Source organism: Pecten maximus, chromosome 12, assembly GCF_902652985.1.
Source record: "Pecten maximus chromosome 12, xPecMax1.1, whole genome shotgun sequence".
Lineage (NCBI taxonomy): Eukaryota > Metazoa > Mollusca > Bivalvia > Pectinida > Pectinidae > Pecten > Pecten maximus.
Genome location: NC_047026.1, coordinates 29,949,695 through 29,973,993, shown reverse-complemented (window position 1 = coordinate 29,973,993; position 24,299 = coordinate 29,949,695). Strand labels below are relative to the sequence as shown.

At 37.9% G+C, this 24,299-nt stretch overlaps 1 protein-coding gene across 2 annotated transcripts in view; it reads right to left on the bottom strand.

Moving 5' to 3' along the window:
* The window catches only part of LOC117339940 (glutenin, high molecular weight subunit PW212-like), a 41,056-nt gene extending 18,953 nt beyond the window's left edge, over positions 1-22,103 (bottom strand). The window contains exons 1-2 of one of the 2 annotated variants that reach the window (XM_033901658.1): positions 21,883-22,103; positions 5,037-5,152 (exon numbers count right to left, since the gene is read on the bottom strand). In XM_033901658.1, the coding sequence (XP_033757549.1) occupies positions 5,037-5,152; positions 21,883-22,063 (297 nt within the window). In that variant the 5' untranslated portion in view covers positions 22,064-22,103. Of the gene's footprint in view, positions 1-5,036; positions 5,153-6,347; positions 6,563-21,882 lie in introns of those variants that run through there. The other variant, XM_033901657.1, reaches the window with a different exon arrangement.
* Between the last annotated feature and the right edge of the window lie 2,196 nt (positions 22,104-24,299).

Below are 24,299 nucleotides of genomic sequence, written 5' to 3'. Positions count from 1 at the left end.
ATGATGTTTCTGACTAAATTGTGTTTAAATCCTTTGATAACTTTATGACTAGTAGCGATTTAAAGTAATTACCTCTATTTCCCATATTGGGCCTCGTCCCTTTGGCCCCTTAGGGGTCAGAGTCACCATTTATGCAAAATCTGTTCCCCTTCCTCAAATGATGTTTCTCACTAAATTGGGTTCAAATCCTTTCATAACTTTATGACAAGTACCGATTTGAAGTTATTACCTCTATTTCCCCTATGGGGCCCCACCCCTTTGGCCCCTTAGGGGTCAGAGTCACCATTTATGCAAAATCTGTTCCCCTTCCCCTAATGATGTTTCTGACCAAATTGGGTTCAAATCCATTCATAACTTTATGACAAGTACAGATTTGAAGTTATTACCTCTATTTCCCCTATGGGGCCCCACCCCTTTGGCCCCTTGGGGGTCAGAGTCACCATTTATGCCAAATCTGTTCCCCTTCCCCTAATGATGTTTCTGACCAAATTGGGTTCAAATCCATTCATAACTTTATGACAAGTTCCGATTTGAAGGAATTACCTCTATTTCCCCTATGGGAACCTGCCCCTTTGGCCCCTTTGGGGTCAGAGTCACCATTTATGCAAAATCTGTTTCCCTTCCCCTAATGATGTGTCTGACCAAATTGGGTTCAAATCCATTCATAACTTTATGACGAGTAGCGATTTACAGAAATTACCTCTATTCCTCCTATGGGGCCCCGCCCCTTTATCCCCTCGGGGGTCGGAGTTACCATTTATGCAAAATCTGTTCTCCTTCCCCAATTGATGTTTCTCACCAAATTGGGTTCAAATCCTTTCATAACTTTTTGACTAGAAGTGATTTGAACGAATTACCTCTATTTCCCTATTAGGCCCCGCCCCTTTGGCCCCTTGGGGGTCAGAGTCACCATTTATGCAAAATCTGTTCCCCTTCCCAAATAATGTTTCTGACTTAATTGGGTTCAAATCCTTTCGTAACTTTATGACTAGTACCGATTTGAAAGAATTACCGCTATTTCCCCTATGGGGCCCTGCCCCTTTGGCCCCTTAGAGGTCAGAGTCACCATTTATGCAAAATCTGTTCCCCTTCCCCAAATGATGTTTCTCACTAAATTGGGTTCAAATCCTTTCATAACTTTATGACTAGTAGCGATTTAAAGGAATTACCTCTATTTCCCCTATTGGGCCCCGCCCCTTTGACCCCTCCGGGTCAGAGTCACCATTTATGCAAAATCTGTTCCCCTTCCTCAAATGATGTTTCTCACTAAGTTGGGTTCAAATCCTTTCATAACTTTATGACTAGTAGCGATTTAAAGGAATTACCTCTATTTCCCATATTGGGCCCTGCCCATTTGGCCCCTTAGGGGTCAGAGTCACCATTTCTGCAAAATCTGTTCCCCTTCCCCAAATGATGTTTCTGACTAAATTGTGTTTAAATCCTTTGATAACTTTATGACTAGTAGCGATTTAAAGTAATTACCTCTATTTCCCATATTGGGCCTCGTACCTTTGGCCCCTTAGGGGTCAGAGTCACCATTTATGCAAAATCTGTTCCCCTTCCTCAAATGATGTTTCTCACTAAATTGGGTTCAAATCCTTTCATAACTTTATGACTAGGAGCGATTTAAAGGAATTACCTCTATTTCCCCTATTGGGCCCCGCCCCTTTGGCCCCTCGGGGTCAGAGTCACCATTTATGCCAAATCTGTCCCCTTCCCCAAAGAATGTGTCTGACTTAATTGGGTTCAAATCCTTTCATAACTTTATGACTAGTAGCCATTTAAAGGAATTACCTCTATTTCCCATATTGAGCCCTGCCCATTTGGCCCCTTCGGGGTCAGAGTCACCATTTATGCAAAACCTGTTCCCCTTCCCCCAAGAATGTTTCTGATCAAATCGGGTTCAAATCCATATCTAACTTGATGACTAGTAGCGATTTGAAGGAATTACCTCTATTTCCTATTTGGCCATGCCGCTTTGCCCCTTGGGGGTCAGAGTCACCATTTATGCAAAATCTGTTCCCCTTCCCCCAAGGATAATCCTGACTAAATTGTGTTCAAATCCTTTCTTAACTTGATGACTAGTAGCGATTTGAAGGAATTACCTCTATTTCCCCTATTGGGCCTGCCCCATTGGCCCCTCGGGGGTGAGAGTCACCATTTATGCAAAATCTGTTCCCCTTCCCCCAAGGATGTTTCTGGTCAAAGTTGGTCAAAATCCAATAAGAACTTTTTGACTAGTAGCGATTTGAAGCAAATGTTGACGGACGACGGACGGACGATGGACGCTGCGCCATGACACAAGCTCACCGGACCTTCGGTCCATGTGAGCTAAAAATCATATTTGTAGAAAAAGGAGTACCACCTGTTACCTATCGCAAGCAAAGACATTGAAAACTGAATACTAAAATGTAACCTGGTTTATGAAATTAATATGACATATATCGTACACAAGTATTTCACTACACACAGACACACATACTGATGGACAGTACGGTAAACAGTGGACAGCTCTTCTGACTTGTGGTGCCATCTATGCCCCCATCATGATTATTTTCTAATACTCGTGTAACCATATCATTTATTGTATTCTTACCAATGAAATGATTGGATATTGTGTAATATATATAATTCACAGTCATGTTGTCAATATGTACAGTATCCAAATCATTACAACTGTGGGTATAATTGCACAATTGTACACAATGTACGGTGTATACACGATGTACGGTGTATACACTAGGTACGGTGTCAGTGTATACATGATGTACGGTGTATACACGATGTACAGTGTATGCATGATGTACGGTGTATACACGATGTACGGTGTATACATGATGTACGGTGTATACACGCGATGTATGGTGTATATATATATAGATGTACGGTGTATACAAGATGTACGGTGTATACACGATGTACGGTGTATACATGATGTACAGTGTATACACGATGTACGGTGTATACACGATGTACAGTGTATACACGCGATGTACGGTGTATACCGATGTACGGTGTATACACGATGTAAGGTGTATACATGATAGGCACACAAAATTTGCATGATGCATGTATGATAGAACCAGAGAAGAAATTGTAAACATCAATATTGCCAAATTGATCCCTTTTAGGCCGCCCCCAGACTCTTGCGGGGTCAGCCCCTCACTGCATTATCAACATTGTACATCTCTTAGGGAAAGAGGAGAAGTCCTTAATATCAATATTGCCAAATGGACCCCTTTTTGCCCCGCCCCTCGGGTACCTGGAAGGTCAGTCCCATCATATGTATAAATTCGAATCCTGGCCAACTAGGGATGCTTGCAACCAAATTTGGTTAAATTCTGATCAGTGGTTCAGAAGAAGAAGTCAATTGGTGACAGCCAGACGCTGGACGACCGACAACGGACGACGGATGATGGATGCCATTGTATGACATACATATATGTAAGCTCATCTTGGTCCTTCAGACCAGGTGACCTAATAAATGTGTGTATTGCGTAAGGGAATGTGACGGCAATGAGAAATCAAAAAGAAGTGTGAGCAATAGCTATCGTTGATATAAATTTAGAAACTGATTACAACCGTATTTTAAAACATTCAGAAAAGTATTAATACAAAGATGATATATACATTGTTTCTTAGTGATGTCCTACATGGAATTATATATGTTGACACCTCATGGATTATAATTTGAAGAATTTAATCAAATGTTGTCATTTTGTTCAACAAGGTAAGCTTGCGTGTGTGATCAAACATGGATCCAGTCACTGACCTTAATTTTATAATCACTCGCCATTAAGACATGAAATGTTGGTGTCACATAGAGAAGCCTCTTGAATATACAATATGTAATATGCTTCAAGTGCTCACATAATCAATGTATATGACAAATATTATAATGCATGCAATGTTGTGTTAATTCTTTGACCCACATTAGGCTATAAATCATTACAGAGATGAGGCTGGTGCAAGGATTATAGTCTACAATTGTAATTTACCTAGTATGTATATATATATATATTTATATTTACGTTTGCCGAAGGGTTCATTGTGGTTTCTCCAGTTACTAAAACATTATTCTTATTGTATTTTATTGTATTTCCAGTACTTCTTATATATATTATGTGATTGTATTTGTGATTTTTTGTGTTTTGATAAAGGGGCGGATTGCCTCGAAAATTTAACAAACCTTATTGTTTACACTGTTTGAATTACTTCTTTGCCCCATATATATATATATATATGTTGATCTGTTTTTACCTATTTAATATTTCGTAACATTTTTAGGTGTTTAGATGAACGTCAAAAACAAAAAAAATCACAGGGTAAGGTATTCTCTCTTCTCCCTTCATCTTTGCTAGGGTAAGCGTAACTGCTACTAAATAGAGCTAGGTTAGGACCCATTCGAATCTTAGGGTCGCTTTCAAAAATTAATCACACCATCAATTAGACAGGTAACCCTCTTCCACACCACTTTCTGATTTCATTCTATACTATTTCCATTCTACTCAATTTCCTATATATTTTCGTTCGCTGAAAGGCCAAAAGGTCCTCATACATGAGGGCTAGCATTCGCCATACTTCTTTCTTCCAATTGCGATGGATTTATTCCTCTGTCTTGTTTTTACACCGATGAGAATGGGACACTAAGGCCTTTGTAAAGTCTAATATTTTCTATTTATTTATTTATTTATTTATTTATTTATTTTTCAATGTTTTCATACATTTCGTTTCGTTTCGTTTGATTCGTTTTGTTTCATTTTATTTCATTTCATTTCGTTTCGTTTCGTTTTGCTTTCGTTTTGCACTTTACAGGTACCCCTCGTGAAAAACAAATATCGTCTGTATTGTAAATATTTTGTTTAAGATGAATTGCAGCCTGTTGAAGCACACCACTGCATCTGCCAGCTCTTCTGCAGGTTTGTTTTATTTTCGTAGGTTTAAGCAATCAGAGAGTAATAGCTGATGAATCAAATACATCATAATTAAAGCTATTGTTGTAGCTATAAATTTTACATGGCCATTGTCGTTTTTACCTTAAGGTCAACCTTTTCCCATGATTTTGGAATGTCACACAGTATACAGGCACCGATCTTCAGAGGAGTACTGTTTGGCAGACAGATTCCTTTCTGGCTCACATAGTAATCAGTCGCTGTAGAAACAAAGGATACACAATGTTTCAAGTTATTTGGGGAATTTAACTGAGTCAACAAGATTGTGAAGTATCAATCAGGCAACGTATTAGTTTCGACAACAACCAATCAGAATGCTGAAAACAAACGATTGTTCAGCATCCCTTTGTTTACAATATGACAGACAAGATACCCCAACAACATTTTGCTGCAATAAATGAAGAGGCATTACAAGATATTTTAATATAAAAAGACTTGTTGACTTGTTGAACAACCGGAAAAACACTTCAGGTGCAACAAAACCATATCTAAGTTCCGATTAAAGGTCAGTCTGCATGCTGACTTTGAAAACTTCAGTCAACATGATTTGGAAAGGGTCGAACCTCGAGATTTTTTCAGTTGGCCATATTACAAAACAGTTATTGCCTTTTTTGTTCGTTGTACACGAGACTATACTGACCTGTTTAAGAGTTTATTTACTTCGGCTGAATTGTATAATGTTAGCAACATGTACATGGTGACAGGGGTATATAGGGCCCCTCAGCCCAAATGATTCTTTTTGGGGAATTAATATTAGAGTATTCATGGTTGGGTCGGATGAGTATCTCCTGCAACAGTTAAATGTAGTTTATAAAATTCAGCACAGAGTATATATAGTATTGGTCTGCTGTTAATACTGTGTTGGTCTGTTGTTAATACTGTATGTACTGTATGTGGGAGCTCTAGCTAGGTAATATATAGTTGAGGATTCGTAGTATAAGAAGTTGTATGAAACGTTCAATGAGAGACAAAAGGGGATATAACCTGGGTATTCTCATATGAATTAGCATATGGTTTAGCATGCCAAACCAAGATTTACACCTATTTGACAGAACACCCATATACTACATCTGCTCAAAAAGTAAAACCAATTTCTACTTTCGTTTTGGATTTATGATGTTAAAACGCTGGAACACTTTTCGATGCATTCGAAATATATCTTAGTACATATATGTATTACGTCAATAGACTGCTGAACTCGAAAAAACGCTCGTTCGTACGAAAAAATACAAAAGGATTTTTTATTTCAGTTGTTTTAAGACACGGAGTTGTTTTCTTATAGATTCGAAACAATTGAATGACGTCAGCAGACCATTGAAAATGTTTCAATTAAATGATGGCAATTATATTTTTAAAGCGACATTACATAAAAAATAAATGTCTTCACATTCTTACCAACTTTATCATGAAACAATATCAGCCATTTTGTTTGATTGAGTTGTACGCCCGCAATTCGTTCTAGTTTCAAACAAATTGGGAATATCTGTTTCACTTGGTTCTCATTTGCATCAGGCGGGAATCCTTCCACTTCTATACAGAGCGGCTGTAGCGATTCTCTGAAGTTGTCGCTGGCCATCTTATAGACAAGGCTGATCCATATCCTTCTCCGACTTTGCCGTCCGTCTGGGAGCGACACTCAATCTACGTGATTAGATAGTTGCAAATAAGACGATCCGATTGGTTGATCAGAAATAGCAACAGGGAATTTCAAACTTACCAGGAATCCCGTACACGTGTTCTACTTTCGATATCGTAATTTTTCAGAAATCGAGTATTCCTTTAATTGTTACTTAAAACGATCATAAAAGCTCAGTACAAAACTAATGTATTTGATAAATACACAAGGTATAAACAATTATTAACATATATATATATATATATATAATTATTCGTGCTTCTTCTTCTTCTTCTTCTTCTTCTTCTTCTTCTTCTTCTTCTTCTTCTTCTTTCGTGAAGGGAAGGGAATAAACTCTTAGAAGAGAAATGCGACTATGAGGAAAAACTTTTAAAAGTTAAATTGAGTGATTTTGGCTATTTTGTATCAGGGAAAGAACATTTTCCGATCTGTAACAGAATTAACTCATTCTAACGAATACATGCATATCTATACAAGCATATTAATTATCAGACAGATGTACAGATTTGTGTTCGAACTTTACATCAATAATTTTGGATTAGTTCACGTGAATAGGAAACAGTCTGATACACCAAAGGATTTTAATTACTGTACTATGATTTCTGACAAAATTCCATTTTTCAGGATCAGGACCCTGTTTGTAAATTCAAATTAAAACAAATACATTATTTATCACAACGTAAATTGTTGCAAGGCATATAAGACACGCATACACTCAAATATACATATGTGCATTCGTCTGGTCTTTAATAGAATATTTTATTTGGTAAGACACAGGCGCGGATCAAGGATTTTCGAAAGGGGGGGGGGGGGGGGGGGGGGGGGGGTCCATTAATTTAGTGATAATGCGAGTACATTTTTTTTTGTCTACTTTCGTTTTGGATTGATGAGGTTAAAACGCTGGAACACTTTTCGATGCATTCGAAATATATCTTAGTACATATATGTATTACGTCAATAGACTGCTGAACTCGAAAAAAACGCTCGTTCGTACGAAAAACTTCAAAAGGATTTTCTACTTTCGTTTTTGATTTGAGTTGTTTTAAGACACGGAGTTTTTTCTTAAAGATTCGAAACATTTGAAGGACGTCAGCAGACCATTGAAAATGTTTCAATAAATTGTTGGCAATTATATTTTTAAAGCGACATTACATAAAAAATAAACGCCTTCACATTCGGGAGCCTGAAGTTGGTTCCGAGTTCCGTTTAAGAAAAACTGAAATACTATGTATTAGCTTTATTGATTAAGGTCCCAGTTCCGAGTTCCGTTTAAGAAAAACTGAAATACTATGAATTAGCTTTATTGATTAAGGTCGCAGTTCCGAGTTCCATTTAAGAAAAACTGAAATACTATGTATTAGCTTTATTGATTAAGGTCCCAGTTCCGAGTTCCGTTTAAGAAAAACTGAAATACTATGTATTAGCTTTATTGATTAAGGTCCAAGTTCCGAGTTCCGTTTAAGAAAAACGGAATTGGGAACCAGTTCCGAGTTCCGTTTAAGAAAAACTGAAATACTATGAATTAGCTTTATTGATTAAGGTCCCAGTTCCGAGTTCCGTTTAAGAAAAACGGAACTGGGAACCAGTTCCGAGTTCCGTTTAAGAAAAACTGAAATACTATGAATTAGCTTTATTGATTAAGGTCTCAGTTCCGAGGTCCGTTTAGGAAAAACTGAAGTACTATGTATTGGCTTTATTGATTAAGGTCCAAGTTCCGAGTTCCGTTTAAAAAAAAAAACTGAAATATTATGTATTAGCTTTTTTGATTTTGGTCCCAGTTCCTAGTTCCGTTTAAGATAAAACAGAACTCGGAACCAGTTCCGAGTTCCGTTTAAGTAAAACGGAACTCGTAACCAATTCCGAGAGTAGTATAGGCGTCTCTTTATCCCCCAACTTGACCTACATTTGAGCGCGTCATTGACCCCTCACGTGACAGCTGCGTGACCTACTTAACCTTGTGAAACTTTAAACCCCAGACCCCATGACGCCATTGACCCCCTCACGTAACACCTGCATGACCTAATTAACCTTATGAAACTTTAAACCCCAACTACATGTGAGCGCGTCATTTCCCCTCTCACGTGAACACCTGTGTGATCATGAAACTTTAACCCCAGACTCCCTGACGTCATAGACCCCCTCACGTAACACCTGCATGACCTAATTAACCTTATGAAACTTTAAACCCCAACTACATTTGAGCGCGTCTTTTCCCCTCTCACCTGAACACCTGTAATACCACTCGGACATGATTGAAATGTTCGCGTACAAGATAAACTGTTAAAATATGTTAATTAAGTTGTCGGTTTGAAAGGTGAAGAAAGAGAATTTTATTGATTGAATCAATACGATCCCTTTTATCAACTCAAGGAAGATATTTGTAAACATTCCTAATAAATTATTTTACATCATGAGTTGATAATAATCAAATTTATAGAATCTATTACTTTTACGTTCATCTATCTAAAACTCCTAATGAATTATTTTACATCATGAATTGATAATAATCCAATTTATAGAATACATTACTTTTACGTTCATCTATCTAAAACGTTACTTTTAATATGCGTTACCGTACGCGTGTCAGGGACTTGATTTACATAATTGGTTGCCGCGGCTAGGTCACACAAAGGAGTCTTGCGGCACACCACCATAGCTAAAAAGGTATCACTTACCACATTAAAACATTAGTCGGCAAGCTATATTTATTTTACAACCTATTAACAACATCTATTCAAGTATTATAATACGCATATTTCAACTTAAAATTCTTCTAAAAAATTGATAACTAAACTGTTTATATCTACAAATTCAAAATGATTTTTCGACACAACAGTATTAACTTGACGATCCGGTATTGTAGTAAGTGAAGAAAAATAACAATACTTTAATTAATGAACCCAATGTTTAGAGAGTTTGTTAAAGAAAATCAAATTACCTATGCATATTGCTAGGTGTAACATGTGCTTAAGTCATCGGTGATGAAGTAAATATGCGTTGTCCTAACAATAGGTCTCATGTACGCCCATCTCTATCGCAAAGTTAATGAGGCGTAACGCTATCACTATCTGTCGGCATAGTAAATTCTATACATTCATAAAACTGCTCAGTTACCTCAAGCTAATTTACATCTCAGTCAAAACATGAAAGGGGTCCAAATTGGGATAATAATTGCCCCACGACACCTGACAAAATAGACTTTGTTACCCTCGTCAATCCATCCAAAATATGCCGTGAAAAACGTAAAAGAAAATTATTTAATAGAGAAGAGAGAAAGAAGTATCAGAAAGTCTATACAAAGCGTGTCCTATTACCAGATATGGATACTGTACCCTACGGATTTTAGTTTCATTAATAAAAATGTTAGAACTTGAAATTTTTCTCGTTGTTTTTAGTGTAGTGTGCAAAGATAGTGTTCAACAAACGACAAATGTCACCCGAATCATACGTGCTGGGATATGTGAACTGTATATAAAAGGGTCTTGCACACAAAAAAACATAATTCTGTGGAAACTGATTAAGGAACAATGATCTCCAGGACGAATTCATTCGACAGTGTCGTCGTACCAGATATGAACGAAAGTATGATGTCCAGTTTAAATTCCGTGTACGAAAGGTACCGTCTTCACGTCCGTATCGTGAAATGTGTTGGAGTACTTGCCTTGATTATATTGACCACGACATCTCTGGCTGTAACAGAAAATATGGCAGCAGAAAGTAAAGAGACATCGGACTGCATCAAGATCGTGACAAATGCTACGAATTCTGAAGCATTACCAAACCTGAATACAACACTGTGTAGCAGCTTGAAACAGTATCCATTACCCGACGGCTACTTTGCTTCCGTGTGTCGATACCAAGGACGTGTACTCGTTGACTTGAGACAATTCATCAACGGAAAAGCCACCATTCGTGGTATTGGCTTAAACACCAGACAGTGGAATTATTTACAGCGAATACTTAACAACATCAACGTGTCCATTAGAAAAGCAAAATGAGTGTATATTGTTTGTAAATAATAAAATATATATATATTGTAATCTAAGTGTTTGTTATTATATATAAAAGGAAACAACATAATGTAGCCGCTCACAAGATGTGAGAATGCCTAACTGGAAGGACTATCTCAATAGGATCTGGTACGATACAAAACATCCGGGATCTTTCGCTGGACCCAAAAAATTGTATCAAGTTGTACGTAAAGAAGGAAAGGTTAAAATCGGCATACGCAGGATAACTCAATGGCTTCAAGATCAAGACGCTTACAGTTTACAGAAAGACTTGATCACAAAATTTAAGAAGAATCGAGTAGTAGTAGAAGGAATCGACTCGTTATTTGACGGAGACTTGGCAGACGTTCAAAATTTGACATCGTTCAATGACGGTATTAAATATCTTTTAATACTAATTGATGTTTTCTCAAAGTTTCTATGGGTAGTACCATTGAAAAACAAATTGGGTAAAACCGTCGTCAACGCACTAAAATCTATATTTATAAAAGGAAGAAAAGCAAGTACAGTTCTTTTTGACAAGGGAGCAGAGTTCCGTAATGCGCATGTCAGGAAATACCTGGAAGGAGAAAGCATACGGGTACATTATACCCAGAATTCCACCCAGGCTAATTACGCCGAACGGGTAATAAGAACACTTAAAAATTTGATGTACAGATATTTTACGTCAAAGCAAACGTATAGATACATCGATATACTCCAGGATCTAGTTTCAAATTACAATAATAGACCACATAGGTCACTGAGTGGATTGTCTCCCTCTAGCGTGAGAAAATCAAACCAAGACGAAGTACGATATCTGAAATATTTGGTGCGTAAAAAAGACGTAAAACGTATATCAAGCCAAAAGAACAAAAATCCGTATAAATTTAAGATAGGTGATAAAGTCAGAATCTCACACATCAAACGAACGTTTCAGAGAGACTATCAACAAAAATGGACCGACGAACTATTTATCGTAGATCGGAGATACTTGAGACAAGGTATACCTGTTTATAAATTAAAAGATTTTGCAAACGATGAGATATCTGGAACCTTTTATGAAAAAGAAATGCAAAAGGTGAATGCCGATGCCAAGACTAAATATCATGTGGAAAAAGTATTGAGGAAAAGAAAAAGATCTGGTACGACAGAAGTGTACGTGAAATGGTTGGGTTGGCCATCAAAGTTCAATTCCTGGATTCCAGAACAAGACATGGTATAAATACGATGGAGTATTCAACGGTTTGCCACAGAAACATGGGAACGCGAATGGTACTGAGGTCTTCGGATAGTCCTAAGTTATACCCGAATAACAATGCAGGGGATTTTCGAATACACCTTTCGAGACCATTGACATTAGATGGACACTGGACGATCTCTCTTATGGAATTAACATTTCATCGTGGAAAGAAGAAACCCTCGTTTTCCAAAGAATATATGATTTGTTGTAATCTTTGTGACGAAACTATGGTAGGAGACGCAGAATTACCCCTACTGAGATCGGTTTACATTAAAAATGCGGGAAATATCATATTCCCTTACCCGTACGAGGTCCCCGTTAGGCTCGGTCAGTTTCAAGACGTCCATGTCTATATAAAGGACACTAAAAACAAACCGGTGTCATTTGATGAAGGAACTCTGTCGGTGACGCTGGTTTTGAGAAAACGTCATTTTTATCAATCATGATTGGATCTCCGTACGTGTCTGACCCCAAGGTTTGGGAACAGTTTTTTAAAGACTTAAAAGAAGGGAAGGTACACCCAGGTCAGTATAGAGGACGTCAAACGGGTGGTGGTTTCGCTGGTATGTACACTAACAAACCGTACATGATTCCTGTCATTTACCAATCAAACAGTGGTACTAAGTTAGGAAAACGGAGCACACCAATGGATGCTGTGCTGGAAAGAGCCAAAGAAAATGTTAAAAAAGCCGCCAAACATAACATACCTCACGTACCTATAAATAAGACAATGTCCAAGACGACCACCAGTCTGAAAAGGAAAGGCAAAGGAACAACATCATCTAGCAAAAACAGAAAGAAGAACCGATAGACGCACTCTCCTGAATAATGTCTTTTCTCAGTGACAACGTTAACCATATTGGATTACCGGCCGCTCTGTCTATCTTTACCGTCCCACCCAATCAGGTAGCGATAGAAAAAGTCTACTTTTCGGAATGTCGACCTATGTCTTCTTTCAATACTTCCGACGCACCTATAGAAATATACGTACCCGGATCCGGTGACAGATATATTGACTTACACAAGTCTAGGTTGTATGTCAAATGCCGGGTCAAAAAAGCCGACGACTCTATTTTAGCCGAGAACGAGAAAACGGGTATCATCAATTTATTATTACAGAGTATGTGGTCACAGATCGATACTTATATGAATGGTAAATTGGTATCCCTCAACACCAACAACTACCCTTAGAAGGCTTACCTGAAAACCATATTGTCGGGTGGAACTGATGCCACAAAATCACAACTCACCTCCCAAATGTTTTACTTGGACGATTACGACATGGACGATGCCAAACCCATCGTAACTGGAACGAACGGAGGATTAAAGAAGAGGTATGCTTTCACTGAAGAAAGTAAGACTTTCGATATGGAAGGACCTTTATACGAAGATATCTTCGGAATCGACAAGTATCTTCTTAATGGTGTCGACTTACAGTTAAAGCTATTTAAAAGTAAAGCTCCTTTTTTCTGATGAGTGATGAAACGGATCCCAGTTACAAGTTGGAGATATTGGACGTGGCTTTTAAGGCATGTATGATCAAAGTGGACAGCGGTGTTTTGGTGAATCATGCCAAGTTATTAAAAGACACCACTGCCAAATACCCATTGGTCAGAACGGAGGTCAAGATGAATACTGTCGGATCTGGCGCCGGCTCCTTTATATGGCAGAACGTATGGGCTAATAACATGCCGACGAAAGCCGTATTCGCATTTGTCAAACAGGCTGCCGTGAATGGTGATTATACCAAAAACCCTTTCAATTTCGTCAATTTGGCACAAGAAGTGACCCTTTACGTCAACGGAGAAAGCATGCCTGCTCGCCCCATGAAAATGGATGTAGGAGATAACAGGAATAACGTGACCCCCTTCTGCAGCTTATTTGATGTGGCCGGAAAATGGAACCAAAATGAAGGTCTGATGATCAACAGAGATACTTTTACTATGGGACATGCCATGTACGCCTTCGATCTCGCACCCTCCGACCTTGGAGGGGAGTATATAAACCTGGTGCATCAAGGCAACATCAGATTGGAGGTTAAATTCGAAACAAACACTGTCGAAAATTTGAATTGCGTGGCTTTTGCAACATTCCCTGCGCTCATCGAAATAACCGAATCATGAGAGGTCAATTACGCAAGACTATGAACACGGAGGTATTATCAACTATGGTAAAAGGTACCTGTTTGAAAGACATTGTGAAGAGGATACATGCTATGAACACACTCCCTGTCCACGTACCGTTGTTTCCCTGTGCATACATCGTAAATACGGATCCGTCATCAAAACCGGGCCAGCACTGGGTTGCAATTTACTTCCGAGATGCTGAAAATGCAGAATTCTTTGACAGTTTCGGACATGCTCCAGATCATTACAACGAACAGTTCATAAACTTTATAGAGCGTAACACTCATTCGTATATTTGGAATAATGTTACATTACAGCAGAACAATTCTCAAGTGTGCGGATATTATGTTCTCAATTATTTACTAATGAAATGTCATAATTTGTCTATGAAAGATATTGTACAGCACTTTACAAATGACAAGCGAGGCAATGATTCTAATGTTTTAGAATATGTACATGTATATCAATACTTTGAATAAAAATGAAATTGTATATGATGCGTTGTTATTTTGTATTGACTATATTACCCCCAATATAAACATCCTGCACAACACTGGCTCCACACGGCTCCACACTGCTCCACACTGGCTCCACACGGCTCCACACGGCTCCACACTGGCTCCACACGGCTCCACACTGGCTCCACACTGGCTCCACACTGGCTCCACACGGCTCCACACTGGCTCCACACGGCTCCACACTGGCTCCACACTGGCTCCACACGGCTCCACACTGGCCCCATACGGCTCCACACTGGCTCCACACGGCTCCACACTGACTCCACACTGACTCCACACGGCTCCACACTGGCTCCACACGGCTCCACACGGCTCCACACGGCTCCACACGGCTCCACACTACATCATTTTCCTACATAAATGGTCGTTTAAAGTTACGTGTTCATTGGGAATTTTGCATCGGATGTAGAAACATGTCTCATCATTGTACTTTGTGTGATATACAATTCGATAAAACATTCAACTATAACAGGCACATGGAATCGAAACATAGTCCCGACAAGACATGTATATGCTCGCTTTGCCCCATGTCGTTTTCGAGAGTAGACTCATTAACTCGTCACATAAAGTCAATACATCCACAGAAACTAATCACAAATACTGCCGTATCCTCGTGGCGGGAGACAGAGAGTTTACTCCCCTTTACCTCTCCTACGACTATCCTCATCAGCGGTGCCACACAAAGTGGTAAGACGTATTTCACCAAACGACTCATAGACAATGCAAAGGGTATGTTTACAACGCCACCAGACAGGATCGTTTATGCTTACATGGAATATCAACCCATATTCGACGATTTGAAAAACAATGGAGTCATCTTGCACCAAGGTTTACCAGACAAAGACCAGATCGAAGATTACTCTGATGGAGTGCGACACATGATAATCGTGTTGGACGACTTGATGCTCAAAATTACCCAGTCCGAAGAATGCGTTCAGTTATTCACTGTGACGTCACATCATCGAAACATTACGTGTGTTTACCTGACACAAAACCTCTATCCTCCAGGGAAATATGCACGATCTATATCTTTGAATTGCATGAACATCGTGTTATTCCGTAACTATCGAGATGCGAGACAGGTGTTGACCTTTGGTTCTCAGATACTTCCTGGTCAGTCCTCTTATTTCAAAGACGCATACGAGAAAGCGACCAGTAAACCTTACGGTTATCTTTTGATTGACCTCTGCCCTCATACGGATAAAAAATATCAGCTACGTACCAACATCTTTCCCAACGAAGACTGTACTGTGTATGTCCCAAAGGTATAAAAGACCTTCGATAATTAGTGGAGGTCAGTCTTGTCAAGATGAGTGGACGTGTAACACAGCATTCGGGTTTCCTGAACTTTTTGTATATCGCTAACCCTAAGCAAAGAAAGGGGGTCGTACAATACATGACCGACTCACAACTTGATGTATTGGCCTTGATAGCTAAAAATATTTTAGAAAGCAATATTCCAGTCAGTGGTGCTTATATAAAGAAGCTGAAGCGATACAAATTAGTCATTAGGTCTCTTGCCAGTCGTCAAGTCAGTCGGACTAGAAAGAAAACAGCTTTATTGAGACATATTGCTCTACTGCCACGCCTCATAAAACCTGCCTTGCCTTTAATCAATAACAATGGCTAAAGAATTGATACTGATCCCCAAGTTCAAGTACGAATCTCTCATCAAGAACCCTACAGACGAAATCGGAGAAAAGAACGCTGTATACGAAACCGATGATAACAGTCAAAACACTGATACAGATGGAATGGAGTCTACCTTGGAATACATTGTCCCTAGAAACCGATTACGTAAAACCTGGGGGCTTTTGAATTTCCTAAAGCAACACCGAGGAAAAGAGTTAAACTGGAACATGAATGGTGAGCTGATTGTACGTGGAGATGTCATTACTGGATCTAACATTGTCGACCTGATCAAAGATGCAGTGTCCAGTCATTCGTCAAAGGAACTCATTGGACAGAAACAGTTTTACCAAGTGCTGAAAGACATACACACACCCATCGGATTTATTGCAAAAAAATCTCAGACTGGATCCGGAAATACGGTCGTGTCAGGGAAACTGAAAAACGGGCCGCCCGGTTTAAAAGAGAAATTTAAATGGATTCCTTATTGAATAAATTTTGTCGATTTAATCCTTGCATTCTTTGTCGTTTGTTGAACACTATCTTTGCACACTACACTAAAAACAACGAGAAAAATTTCAAGTTCTAACATTTTTATTAATGAAACTAAAATCCGTAGGGTACAGTATCCATATCTGGTAATAGGACACGCTTTGTATAGACTTTCTGATACTTCTTTCTCTCTTCTCTATTAAATAATTTTCTTTTACGTTTTTCACGGCATATTTTGGATGGATTGACGAGGGTAACAAAGTCTATTTTGTCAGGTGTCGTGGGGCAATTATTATCCCAATTTGGACCCCTTTCATGTTTTGACTGAGATGTAAATTAGCTTGAGGTAACTGAGCAGTTTTATGAATGTATAGAATTTACTATGCCGACAGATAGTGATAGCGTTACGCCTCATTAACTTTGCGATAGAGATGGGCGTACATGAGACCTATTGTTAGGACAACGCATATTTACTTCATCACCTATGACTTAAGCACATGTTACACCTAGCAATATGCATAGGTAATTTGATTTTCTTTAACAAACTCTCTAAACATTGGGTTCATTAATTAAAGTATTGTTATTTTTCTTCACTTACTACAATACCGGATCGTCAAGTTAATACTGTTGTGTCGAAAAATCATTTTGAATTTGTAGATATAAACAGTTTAGTTATCAATTTTTTAGAAGAATTTTAAGTTGAAATATGCGTATTATAATACTTGAATAGATGTTGTTAATAGGTTGTAAAATAAATATAGCTTGTCGACTAATTTTTTAATGTGGTAAGTGATACCTTTTTAGCTATGGTGGTGTGCCGCAAGACTCCTTTGTGTGACCTAGCCGCGGCAACCAATTATGTAAATCAAGTCCCTGACACGCGTACGGTAACGCATATTAAAAGTAACGTTTTAGATAGATGAACGTAAAAGTAATGTATTCTATAAATTGGATTATTATCAATTCATGATGTAAAATAATTTATTAGGAGTTTTAGATAGATGAACGTAAAAGTAATAGATTCTATAAATTTGATTATTATCAACTCATGATGTAAAATAATTTATTAGGAATGTTTACAAATATCTTCCTTGAGTTGATAAAAGGGTCGTATGATTCAATCAATAAAATTCTCTTTCTTCACCTTTCAAACCGACAACTTAATTAACATATTTTAACAGTTTATCTTGTACGCGAACATTTCAATCATGTCCGAGTGGTATTACGGGTGTTCAGGTGAGAGGGGAAAAGACGCGCTCAAATGTAGTTGGGGTTTAAAGTTTCATAAGGTTAATTAGGTCATGCAGGTGTTACGTGAGGGGGTCTATGACGTCAGGGAGTCTGGAGTTAAAGTTTCATGATCACACAGGTGTTCACGTGAGAGGGGAAATGACGCGCTCACATGTAGTTGGGGTTTAAAGTTTCATAAGGTTAATTAGGTCATGCAGGTGTTACGTGAGGGGGTCAATGGCGTCATGGGGTCTGGGGTTTAAAGTTTCACAAGGTTAAGTAGGTCACGCAGGTGTCACGTGAGGGGTCAATGACGCGCTCAAATGTAGGTCAAGTTGGGGGATAAAGAGACGCCTATACTACTTCCGAGTTCCGTTTATGTAAAACGGAACTCGTAACCAGTTCCGAGTTCCGTTTAACAAGTTCCGAGTTCCGTTTAGGATAAGCGGAACTCGGGTTCCGTTTAAGAAAAAAGGAACTAGGAACCAGTTCCGAGTTCCGTTTAAGAAAAACGGAACTTCAATGTATTAGCTTTACGGGTTTTGGAGCCAGTTCCTAGTTCCGTTTAAGAAAAACAGAAATACTATGTATTAGATTGATTGGTTTTGGTCCCAGTTCCGAGTTCCGTTTAAGATAAACGAAAATAGGAACCAGTTCCTAGTTTCGTTTAACCAATTCCGAGTTCCGTTTAAGGTAATGTAGGTATGTAGAAGAATTACGGGTTTTGGTCCCAGTTCCGAGTTCCGTTTAAGACAAACGAACTACTATGCATAAACTTTACGGGACTTGGTCCCAGTTCCTAGTTCCGTTTAAGAAAAATGGAACTTCAATGTATTAGCTTTACGGGTTTTGGTGCCAGTTCCTAGTTCCGTTTAAGAAAAACAGAAATACTATGTATTAGCTTGATTGGTTTTGGTCCCAGTTCCGAGTTCCGTTTAAGATAAACGGAACTAGGAACCAGTTCCGAGTTCCGTTTAAGGTAATGTAGGTATCCGTTTAAGTAAAACGGAACTCGGAACCAGTTCCTAGTTCCGTTTAACCAATTCCGAGTTCCGTTTAAAGTAATGTAGGTATGTAGAAGAATTACGGGTTTTGGTCCCAGTTCCGAGTTCCGTTTAAGACAAACGAACTACTATGCATAAACTTTACGGGACTTGGTCCCAGTTCCGAGTTCCGTTTAAGTCGGAACCAGTTCCGAGTTCCGTTTAACCAATTCCGAGTTCCGTTTAAGGTAATGTAGGTATGTAGAAGAATTACGGGTTTTGGTCCCAGTTCCGAGTTCCGTTTAAGACAAACGAACTACTATGCATAAACTTTACGGGACTTGGTCCCAGTTCCGAGTTCCGTTTAAGTCGGAACCAGTTCCGAGTTCCGTTTAAGTCGGAACCAGTTCCGAGTTCCGTTTAACCAATTCCGAGTTCCGTTTAAGGTAATGTAGGTATGTAGAAGAATTACGGGTTTTGGTCCCAGTTCCGAGTTCCGTTTAAGACAAACGAACTACTATGCATAAACTTTATGGGACTTGGTCCCAGTTCCGAGTTCCGTTTAAGTAAAACGGAACTCGGAACAAGTTCCTAGTTCCGTTTAACCAATTCCGAGATCCGTTTAAGGTAATGTAGGTATGTAGAAGAATTACGGGTTTTGGTCCCAGTTCCGAGTTCCGTTTAAGACAAACGTATATGGGTTATATTTTTGTATTTTACTATGCTGAAAAACTTGAAAAATAAAATAAATACAAAAAAAAAAAAAAAAAAAATGGAGACGATTTGTTAACAAGAATACAGGTTATCGCACGGAAACAAACGTATGAATAAATTTAATATTTTCAGTAGCAGAGCATGTGAGCTCTGACTTACAAAACTCAAATGCAATCCCAAGCATCCCCTTCTCGCGAGAACAAAGCAATATGTCTCTCCGAAACTTACGGGGGAGACACAATTAATGGTTATCATTTATTCGATTTATTTATATGAATAATTCCATTACTGATATAATTAATTCAAGGAATAAAGTGATATCAATACGAATTGTTGATATAATTTATTCATTAAATGATATCATAAATTAGAATTCATGATATCGTTAAACCATATATTCGAATTAGTGATATCACAAATTGTAGATTTAATCTAATCATTTAGTCTAATCATTGACAGCGAATAACAAGGAAGGCCTTTGGCAACAGCTCCTTAGACGTTTCCTGCTACCCCGCGTATTTCTATGTTTCCAGGTACCAATGAAAGAACTGTTCAATATTATTCAATGAAATTGTATTTTTTTTATTTGTGTTGAATAAAACTTCAGTAATACCAATTAAAGATTTTTTCCCAGTCGTCATATAGACATTTCACCTCAGCAAGTAGAGGCCATATTGAAAAACAAAATGGTGTATGAAATATACTTTGCTTTGTTTGTGTACTTTAACTTCACACATATAGATATATTAACTACAAATAAAAACTCATATATCCCTCCATGGACCCATATTTCGCGATATCTAGAAAGCTGCTTTAACAAGCTACTTGTAATTTAGGAAAGGGTAAAAAAGAAAAGAAATGTACCATGAACGAAAACTGCGTTGCAACATTCTCTCTTGGAGGTTACAACGCAACAATGTCTCGTAATTTTACAACACCAGTCGTGTTGTTATCCTTTTCCCCAGACGTTACAACGCATGCAATATTTTCTTAAACGGAACTAGGAGCTGGTTCCTAGTACCGTTTATCTTAAACGGAACTCGGAACTGGGACCAAAACCAATAAAGCTAATACTTAATATTTCAGTTTTTCTTTAACGGAACTCGGAACTGGGACCGAAACCCGTAAATCTTCTACATACTTACATTACCTTAAACGGAACTCGGAATTGGTTAAACGGAACTCGGAAGTGGTTCCTATTTCCGTTTTTCTTAAACGGAACTCGGAACTGGGACCAAAATCAAAAAAGCTAATACATAATATTTCAGTTTTTCTTAAACGGAACTCGGAACTGGGACCTTAATCAATAAAGCTAATACATAGTATTTCAGTTTTTCCTAAACGGAACTCGGAACTGGGACCAAAACCCGTAAAGCTTATAAATACCAACATTACCTTAAACGGAACTCGGAACTTGTTAAACGGAACTCGAAACTGGTTTCGAGTTTTACTTAAACGGAACTCGAAACTGGTTAAACGGAACTCGGAACTGGGACCTTAATCAATAAAGCTAATTCATAGTATTTCAGTTTAACTTAAACGGAACTGGTTCCGAGTTCCGTTTTTCTTAAACGCAACTCGGAACTGGTTAAACGTTCCGTTTTTCTTAAACGCAACTCGGAACTGGTTAAACGGAACTCAGAACTGGTTCCCAGTTCCGTTTTTCTTAAACGGAACTCGGAACTGGGACCTTAATCAATAAAGCTAATACATAGTATTTCAGTTTTTCCTAAACGGAACTCGGAACTGGGACCAAAACCCGTAAAGCTTATAAATACCAACATTACCTTAAACGGAACTCGGAACTTGTTAAACGGAACTCGAAACTGGTTCCCAGTTCCGCTTTTCTTAAACGGAACTCGGAACTGGGACCTTAATCAATAAAGCTAATACATAGTAATTCAGTTTTTCTTAAACAGAACTCGGAACTGGTTCCCAGTTCCGTTTTTCTTAAACGGAACTCGGAACTTGGACCTTAATCAATAAAGCTAATACATAGTAATTCAGTTTTTCTTAAACGGAACTCGGAACTGGTTCCCAGTTCCGTTTTTCTTAAACGGAACTCGGAACTTGGACCTTAATCAATAAAGCTAATACATAGTATTTCAGTTTTTCTTAAACGGAACTCGGAACTGGGACCTTAATCAATAAAGCTAATACATAGTATTTCATTTTTTCTTAAACGGAACTCGGAACTGGGACCTTAATCAATAAAGCTAATTCATAGTATTTCAGTTTTTCTTAAACGGAACTCGGAACTGGTTCCTAGTTCCGTTTTTCTTAAACGGAACTCGGAACTGGTTCCAAATTCCGTTTACTTAAACAGAACTCGAAACTCGGAACCAACTTCAGGCTCCCTCACATTCTTACCAACTTTATCATCAAACAATATCAGCCATTTTGTTTGATTGAGTTGTACGCCCACAATTCGTTCTAGTTTCAAACAATTTTGGAATATCTGTTTCACTTGGTTCTCATTTGTATCAGGCGGGAATCCTTCCACTTCTATACAGAACGGCTGTAGCGATTCTCTGAAGTTGTCGCTGGCCATTTTATAGACAAGGCTGATCCCTATCCTTCTCGGACTTTGCTGTCCGTCTTGGAGCGACACCCGTGATTAGATAAATCAGACGATCCTGATTGGTTGATCAGAAATAGCAACAGGGAAAATTCTAGTGCTACTTTCGATATCGTTATTTTTCAGAAATCGAATATTCTTTTTGAGTGTTACTCAAAACTACGATGGCCGACAAGAGCATGGCAAAATGAAATGAAAAAACTGTAACACTTTTTTTTCATGCTACAGTTTTTTCCATAGTACGGTACAGCAGACACCTATAAACTAAATCAATATAGGTCTCTGGGTACAGAAAGATGTGAAACCAGATCCTTCAGTCGCTTAAAATTGCATCTTTTTGTACCAAAAAGCGGCCGAAAAAAAGCCACGACACAAGCATAAGAAACGGCCAGACATAAGGGTTACTGAGTTTGACAAATGACTCCCAGATAAAGCTGTCATCACATAGCCTGCCAATTAGTATCCGGAATGTCTGGCTACTGGATGATCCAATCGTCATGATGTGGGGGCTGCAAAATGATCAGTTGTCTATTTTAACTTTTTAATTACTTTTCGTTTTAAAAATAACGTCTTTAATAATTGTTCCAGTGGCGAATTATCTGTACTCACTGGCGGATTTAGGTGGGGGGGGGGGGGGGGGGGGGGGGGGGGGGGGGGGGGGGGGGGGGGGGTTTTGGGGGGGGGGGGGGGGGGTAAAAAGGCAAATATTTAAATTTCTTTTTTTTCCATCCTTCCCAAAAAAAAAGAAAAAAAAAAAAACCCCGCCCTCGGGTAAAAAAAAACTACGAAAATTTATAAATTTTTTGGGGGCCCCTTTTGGGGGGAAAAGGGGCCATAAATTTTTTTTTCCTTTTTTTTCCCTTCCCAATATGACAAAATTTTTTTTTTTAATTTTGAATAATCAAAACCCTTTTCAAAAAGCATGCAAGTTAAAAAAACCCAATTTTTCCCCCAAAATTGGGGAAAAGAAACTAAAACCCCTTAAATTGTAAAACCAAAGTTTAAATTTCCGTGTTTGGGTAATAAATTTTAATTTTTTTACAAATGAAAAAATCAAAATTTTCCCCAATAAAATATGTTTTTTAAAATTTTAAAAAAAAATTTTTTTTAATTTGAATTTTAAACAAATTTTAAAAAAGAAAAAGGGAAAAAAAGTTTTTCAAGAAACCTTTTAATTTTTCTCAAAAATGAAAAACGAAAATTTTAAAGATCTTTCCCCCAATTTAACCCAAGGGACACTTGGTTATATTTTTTTTTCAAAGGTAAATAACTTTGCCCCCGTTTTAAAGGGGTTTTCAAATTTTGGTTTTTCTGGAAAAACCCCCGGTTGTTCTAAAGGGAACCTTTTTGGGAAATTTTATTTTTTTTTTTTTGTAAAATTTAAGAAAATTAAAGAAATGTTTTTTTTCCAAAGGAAAAACACTTTTCAATTTTTTTTAACTTTACCCAAAAGTACAAAAAAAGGTAACACTAATTTTTTTTGCCGGTTTTCCTCAAAGTTAATTAAAACCTTTCCTGTTTTGGGTTTATCAAAAAAAAATTTTTGCATTCCCCTTGGGTTTTACCCTTTAAAGGGGTTTTTAAAACAAATTGTTTTTTTTAAGTTTTTTTTTTTTTTTTTGTTAAAAAAACAGATTTACAAAAAAAAAGGGAAAAAAAAATGTTTTTTTCAGGCCCCTTTTTCACCCTTTTTTTTCCCAATTACCCTAATTTCCCAGAAAAAATTTTTCGATTTTAGGGCAAAAATTTTTTTCAACGTTTTCATTTTAAAACCCTTAATATTTACCCCCTTTTACCTAAAAAACTTTTTTTTTTTCAACCCTGGCCCCGAAACCCAGTGGAATTTTGGGGTTTTTCTAAACTTTAAACCCAAATTTTTTCGGTCAAATTTTAAGTTGTTTTTATTCTTTTTATTAAAAATAGGTTTTAAAACCATGGAAACACATTCCTCCACAGGGGGGCAAATAAAAACATTTAATGGGGTTCCAATTTTTAAAAATTGGGGGAATTCCCCTACTCTGATATTATATATATTTAATCAACCTTTATCCTTACATAAACATTTAAAAACTTTTCCCCCTTTATTCATTTCATAAAATTCCCCTTTCCCCGGTTTCCCAAATTTCCCCACACCCTTAAAACATCAAAAAATCCTCCAACTCCCCTTAAAAATCCCCTTTAGTTTTTCCCAAATTTCAAGAACGGCCAT